General features: G+C 33.2%; 1 protein-coding gene across 1 annotated transcript in view; it reads left to right on the top strand.

The window, feature by feature from the left end:
- The window catches only part of LOC106468138 (basement membrane-specific heparan sulfate proteoglycan core protein-like), a 151,119-nt gene that overhangs the window by 90,004 nt on the left and 53,132 nt on the right, over positions 1–7,983 (top strand). The window contains exons 38-39 of the mRNA XM_022396444.1: positions 3,290–3,400; positions 3,859–3,996. Coding sequence (XP_022252152.1) covers positions 3,290–3,400; positions 3,859–3,996 — 249 coding nt within the window. The remainder of the gene's footprint in view (positions 1–3,289; positions 3,401–3,858; positions 3,997–7,983) is intronic.

Here is a 7,983-nt window from a genome sequence, read left to right on the forward strand (position 1 = left end):
TGACTCGTTGACGCAACAGTAGTTTCATGTTATAATTTGAGGTTTTAGGGATTACACAAAGGAAATTTGAGATTTTTGATGTGAAGAAAAGTATTTTTAATCTTAACATGAAAATTACTTTGCACATGGACAATTCAAAACAAATACTCAATGTATTCATGTACAAATCTTTATTTTAGTTTATTAAAAACATTTCACTAAAAAATATGATTTTTTGTATGTGAAAGACTTAATGTTAACTGAAAGACTGCCAAATTTTGTGAAGTATACACACTATATTGAAAGTTAGAAGTATTAAATCTATAAAGACTTTAAACGAGTACAAAGAAGTCATGTGGTTGGTCCAATCAACCGACCCCATGTTGAGAGAGTTAAAAGTGTCATTGTTTAAATGACCATCCTAAACAAAGGGTATAGTTTGGGAACAAAGTACAAAGGTAATCTTAATGATAGGATAAACTGATAATTGTACTGCTACAAATATAAAAAATTAAATGGATTACTTTAAGGCACTGGTCAGAACAGATGATTTTGATGTAATGAGAATAACTGAAACCTAGTTAAATGTAGACAGTTTAATGACAAGAATTTCTTTGAAATACAGGGTTACAGGTTATTTAATACAGTACTAAAAAAGGGCCTCAGTGGCTTTATATATGTCACTTACAACCTGTTCATGTTGAAAATATCAAAGCTAACAGCAATAATGTTGAATCTATTTGGGTTTCTGTTAGTAGTTATAAGGGGAGAAGGCTTTTACTGGGAAATCATAACAGACTACGAGATGAAACTGATGAAATTAGTGAGACATTTAACAATGATATAAAGCTTTCAGTTGTTAGTAAGGTTATAATTATGGATAATTTTTATTTCAGGCATATAGATTGGGAAATGTTAGAGTCGGATCATGAGGGAGACAAATTTGTAAAAACTGTTCAGATGGTTGTTTTCAACAATCGGTTAGGGAGCTTACTAGGAACAAGACGATTTTAGATTAATTGTTAACTTCTAATAAAGAAATAGTTTATAGGGTGGAGATTAGGGAATACCTTGGTGAAAATTATTAACTCCCAATTATATATATATATATATGATCTTTTGCTGCATAGTTAGATAAGGAATAATGAAATTTTGGTTCCAAATTTCAAAAAAGCAAATTTTGATGAGGATAGACAAAAATTTTCTGTTGTTAATTGGGCAACTGTATTAATTGAAGATACTGAACAAATGTGGAAAAAAATTTAAATAAATGTTTTGGGCATTGCTGGCTGTGATGACAATTGTACTGGTTTAAAAAAGAACTTGAACTATTTGTTAAATAAATGACAGATAGCTTTTAATTTTAAAAAAATGCAAGGTAATGCATGTGAAATATCACAATTTGAAGTACGAGTATAATTTTGATGGGAATAACCTGAACAGTGTTATGGGAGAAAAAAGATCTTGGTGTTATGGTTGGTCTCTTAAACCATTCAAGCAATGTGTTGTTGCTAGTAGCAGGGCAAATAGAATGTTATTTTGTATCTACAGAAATATTGAATATAAGTCTAAAGGGATCATAATGTCAATGTATGCCATTTTTTAGGCCACATTTTGAGTACTGTGTTCAGTCTTTAGTCTCTTATTGTAGTAAGAATATTGAATTGTTGGTTCACAGGAGGGCTACTAAGATGAAACATGGGATGGAAAGGTTGTCATACGAGGACAGGTTAAGATCTTTGAAGTTGTTAGAGACGATATGATTGAGGTGTTTAAGATTGTTAAGGGAATTGATTGTGTTGATTCATCACCTTTTTTCATATTTAATGATAAGACTAGGGGACAAATAAATTTTGGCAAGGTAGGAGTCGTCATCATCTAACACAGCTTTATTTTTCTAACAAGGTGGTTGACCCATGGAATGGTTGCCTTCAGATGTGGTAGGTGCAGTTAATTTAAGGGAAGGCTTCATAAATTTTTAAATATTAAGGGCTCACCTCAAATGTTTAATACTTAATAGACAGGACAGCTTAGTAGATGGACTATAAGGTCTCCTGTTGTTTTTTAATGTTATATTAATATTTATAGGTTCATTAGGCTTAGCAAAAGTGATAAAAATCATGTTGGACATTTAAATCAATGATATTTGTTTATAACATTTCAGATTTGCTATTTAATTCCCACAAGTCACTGCTCAGGAAAGTTTTTTTCTTTTTCTGTTCACTACTAGAACTCATCAGTAGGGTTAGACTTATTTGCAGTCAAGTTTTTCTTGTATTTACGTGTAGTCCAAGAAACTAGGCTGTGAAATGATACTGCACTATTAGCAGTTGAAAATTGAACCTTAACATCATAAAGGGTTGTTAAGTAGTTACATAGTGTAATTAGTTTTTCATTAATAATATCCAAGAGTGGGAACATCAACACAGAATTTTTTTGAAATTTAAAGGTTTTTTTTTGTCAAGTATCAGAGTATGATATCTTTGGTTACAATGTTTCCCCAGCTTAAACTGGCATTATCAGGTACAACAAGTCTTTTACCTGTGCTTAGATGTCTAGATGTTGTACACGTATGTTAGATGGAGCAGAATCGAAATAGAAGAAAAATATTCTTAACTGCAAGCATGTCACATGACAACAAAATTTTTAATTATTGTTTTAGAGGTTTCTTTTGAAATTAAGGAACAAAAACGTAGATAATATAAAACATTGAATTATAAAGTACTTGATAATGCTAAAATCTGGGGTTTGATTCCCTGAGGTGAACACAGCAGATATCCTAATGTGGCTTGTTTTAACAAGATGACAGAGACTGACTATAACTCTCATCAGTAATTACAGCTCTGCATTAATAAGAATGCCTCAAGCATAACTATAATAAAGTACATGAATTTTTTTAATTATAAGTTAACAACAGTTTTTGCTAGTGATATCAAGCTATATAAAATATAGTATTGTTTCAGACTATAAATGTTGATAACAATACTTCAAACACAAATATCATAATATACATGAATTTACTAATTATATGCTAGCATTACAGTTTGCTAGTAATATCCAGATTTACAAAATACAGTATTGTTTCAGACTATTAATAACAATGCTTCAAACATAACTATATAAATATATGAATTTTAATAATCATAAGTTAGCAACACTTATTGCTAGTAATATTCAGGTCTATAAAATACAATATTGTTTCAGACTTTCTTTGAATTATTTTTTTTTCTTAATATACTCTATACCTTTTAATAATTATTCGTCTAAATAAATTTTAATTAACAGTATTATCCATTTGGTGTTATATTAGCTTCCTGTGAATATTTTGAGTTCCAGTGTCAAGATGGGACATGCATAGATCAACGTAGACGATGTGATCGACATTCAGACTGTCCTGACTATTCTGATGAATATAACTGTGGTACCTAACTTTAATTTTGTTTTTAACTAACTTTTCTTCATGTACTCTGAGGGTAGATACTGATTCTGTGTCATTATTTAACATATTAATCAGTGCATGATGCTTTGTAACAGATAACAAGTTCTAGTTCTTGATTTGTGTTAAATGTGAGGCTTAAAAGTAACTAACAGTTTTGTTATTTTCTATGTCATATTATTTATTTTGTGCTTTGTTTATTAATTGACATTGCTTTTGAATGCTTTTCATAACATAACCAAAGCATGATTTTTGTTACATTTTTAACCATATGACAAAAAATTAATTTTGAAGATTTGCATCATATAAAAATGCTTGAAATCTGAAAAAAGTATTGGTTGCTGGGTTTAATTTTTTATAACATTAAGTTTCCAGAATGATCTTTCATTGTACTTGTGAGGAATGGTGCATGTTTTCTTTCTTTAACCTCCAGTTTTTTTCAGTTAATGTCTTTAGTTGTGGACCTGACCAGTTTAGATGTGGTGATGGGACATGTATTGAAGCTGAGAGACGGTGCAACCACGTGTCCGATTGTTCTGATCAGTCTGATGAAGTTGGCTGTTACAGAACACGAAGATGGGGTTGGTTTAACAATTTCTGCTAGTTTGCACTGTTAAAGTGTGACCCAAACAACACTAAATTCAATTAATATATGAACTTTTAATTCTAACACAGAGTACTAGAAATTACAGTCACTGACAATTTGATATCAAAAGAAAGCTTGAGTTGTTTTAGTGACAGACAAGACTATTGAACAGTCACTGACACAAGCAATTCACAAGACAAAGTTCATTTGTCTTGATATTTAGGTACAACACACATAGGTAGTCTGAATTACAACAGTCATTAAGACTTGTTTATTATCAGATATCGGAGTATAATTTCTATGATTACAACATTTCACCAGGTTAACCTGGTATCATTACGTATAACTACAAGGATTGAACTAATAATACAAGCAGATCGATACATTGGTCATTGATTAAGCGAACTTCACAAGACTGCAGAACATAAAAAATAAGTTGCAAATGGTCAAACAACTAATGTTTCTATACGTAAAGAATCTTGATCATAATATCATCTGCAAATTAGCCAACTAAATATATGAAGCTAGAAATTATATCAAAAATTGTGAAAGGTTGCAAAACTGCAAACACCATGTATAGAAAAATAGTACTAATTGTTTGACCATTTGCAACATATCTTTTATGTTCTGTAGTCTTGTTAAGCTCCAGGAATCAAATACCAATGTATCGATCTGCTAGTTTTTTTGTATTATCTAGGTGATGAGTTCACTCCTTGTAGTTATTGTACTTGATGATGCCCAGTTCATCTGGTGAAACATTGTAACCATGTATATCTGACAATAAAAAGTTAAGTTTTACATAACAGAGTATTTCCTTTGATCATTTAGTTATTAACAATGTCATATAAATCGTCTACAGAACAAAAACTGCAGAAAAATAGTACTAATTGTTTGACCATTGAAGAAGCACAAAATTAGTTATATTTACCATAGAATTAGGCTTATTGTATCATTAAACACTAAATTCTTTATTTAGTCCCTTAGGGTTATTCTGAGGAGAAAAATTTGTGTATAATGGTATTTTAATTACACTATATCCATGGCCAGAAATTAATTTTGCTCAATACCATGGCTCGTCGGGTTAACTGGAATACAATAAATGTAGCAGTAGTTGGAATACTATTTCTCTAAGCCATTTATTAGAATAACAGTTGTTTTGGTGTGAATTCCTTTCCTGGCAAAGCAAGAATTTGATAAATTATTTTTGCATAAGACCATAGTATTTAGGTTTATTGTATCATTAAACACTAAATCCATTATTTGGTCCCTTAGGGTTTTGCTGAGAAGAAGAGTGTATAATAGTATTTAAGATATTATAGACACAGTATGGTTTAAGTAATATCATACACTTCTCTTCTCAGAAGAACTCTAAGAGCCCGAATAAAGATTTTAGTGTTTAATTTAAAAATACAGTAAGTCTATTCCATAGGTTCCTTCCTCCTTGGTCTTCTGCTTGACTTCCCCCAAGTACTGTCCCAGAGTTTCTGCAGTAAATGGTTTTTCTTCTGTGCTTCTGTAGACCTACATTCAGGATGTCATCCTTCGAGACTTGCAAGGGCTCGATGACTTACTTGCTTTTCATTCCTTGAGCTGTATTTGTGACTGCAAATGCCTTATCATTCTCCTTTCTTTCTGGTTCCTCCAAACTTCTACTACCTGGTATATTGCCAATCACCAAATCATAGATGGATGCCTTCATGCACATGGCTTCAAGGTCTCCGATGTAGTATGGAATGTCCACCTTTCTCACTGTCTCATCAATCAGCACACATAGATGTACCTTGCCCATCATCTAGTCATCAGATACTAGACTGGTTCTCACTGCTGCACCCAGTGTCTCATAGGACTTTCACTTTATTGTCCCCAACATAGCCTTCACCTCCTGGTATGTTGTAGTTCATTGGCACCTCTCAATGTTTGTCGTTGCATACTCTGATCACCACTGTCACTGTTGACCCATTTTCTAACTTGAGCTGACCATCAATCATGCACTGTTTAACACATTGGGTGCCACATTATAAATTAAGTATAAATAAAGTTAAACATTCGAAAGGTGCCGAGGAGCAGTCACAGTGTCCCAAACTGATATGCCACAAGAGAAATTTGGCTTGGAAAATTAATCATCTGTGACCCACCAGTGTGTTACGTGGTCCATGATTAAAGTCAGTTGTGGCCCATTGGTGGGGCACATGGCAGCCAACATGTTAATGATGGTGACAGCACTTCCTTCTTGTGGTGAAACTAAAAAGTTGTCTGTTTCTTCTGGCAACAACATCCATGGTGACATTCACTCTTTTCTTGTTTCTTGCCAGCACCATCTTTGTGGGTAGCTCCAGCTGCTTTATGTTGAGATTTCTACTGCTGCTTGTTGATGACAGATTTGCACTCACTTGCAATGTGCCCCATTTTATGACAAGCATAGTGTATTTTCCCATTTGTCTGTTACCTTCTTGTCACCTTTGACGGCATCCGGATTCTGGTCAGCCACCCTTGGTTTCGACTTTGGCTGGTTATTCTTGGACTTGCCAATTATACTCCCTCCATAAGCTTCCGTATACTGTTCTGGCAGCTTGGTCATCTCATCCATGTCTTTTAGTGCTCTCTCCTTTAAGGACAATGCTATGTCAGTGGAGCATGTGATCATTAACTGTTCACGTATTAGTAGATATGCCAGTCCATCTTGGTGATCTCAATTTGTGTTCTAATTCTCTCTATTTCCAGTCTCTCCTCTCTCTCCTTTTCTTTTTCTCTCTCTCTCTTCCTCTCTTCTCTGTCTCTTCTTCTTTCTCTTCTATTGACACACTTCCCTCTCTAGGTCTTGTTGTTTAACAATTTCTCGTAGGTCCAAGTTGCTTGTCCCCTCTCTATCCACTTATCAAAGTCAGTGGTTGTATACTGTGATTGTGAACTCTACAATATTTTCACTGCCACTACAGCTATGTATATATAGACCTCTTTGCCACTGTTGATCCTGGCTGGCTCGCTACGGTCAGGTTTTGGGAGACCAGATTCTTTATGTTAGTTGTCAGTGACTTGTTGACAATAAGTTTCAACTGTAAGCAAATGGTAACACAGTCCACTTGTTTTAAAAATAATATATTAAAAACAAATCAAACATGTATGCAAATATTCATTACACTGTTGGTTACCACATTTGTATCCAAAGCTTTAAGTAATTCTCTTTTTGTCAAAGTCCACACAGGCTGGTTCAGTTACTGTAGAACACAATTTAGAAGACAAGTTATTCTTCTGTGATAATTTCACTTTAAAAATCACCACTATACACTGTTTATTGCTAACCTCAGCATCACACAGTCTAGAACTAGAACTAAATAATGATTGTTCAATGCATATTTATATTCTGACAGAAGTCTAGAACATTCCACGTAATACTAGATATTCTGATGTAACAATATTCAATTAAACTGGGAAAGTTCTAGCAACATGATGTAATAATTTCACTATTTTAAACAATCACTAAATCATAACTGAACCACACAATGTATGAATCGTAAACAGTTATGTAAACAAGCTTACCATAAAATATTGCTTCTAAAAATATCTAAATATGACACCCATGCTATATAAACTATCTAAATCATAACACTTGCCTTAATCTGAAACAGTTGCACATATCTAACACTTCCCCAGGAAGGGCATTCACACCATTACAACTAAATATGACACTCATGCTATATAAACTAGCTAAATCATAACACTTGAAACAGTTACACATATCTAACACTTCCCCAGGAAGGGCATTCACACCATTACAACTAAATATGACACCCATGCTATATAAACTAGCTAAATCATAACACTTGCCTTAATCTGAAACAGTTACACATATCTAACACTTCCCCAGAAACGGCATTCACACCATTACAACTAAATATGACACCCATGCTATATAAACTAGCTAAATCATAACACTTGCCTTAATCTGAAACAGTTACACATATCTAACACTTCCCCAGGAAGG

Source organism: Limulus polyphemus, unplaced genomic scaffold (genome assembly GCF_000517525.1).
Source record: "Limulus polyphemus unplaced genomic scaffold, Limulus_polyphemus-2.1.2 Scaffold2886, whole genome shotgun sequence".
NCBI lineage: Eukaryota > Metazoa > Arthropoda > Merostomata > Xiphosura > Limulidae > Limulus > Limulus polyphemus.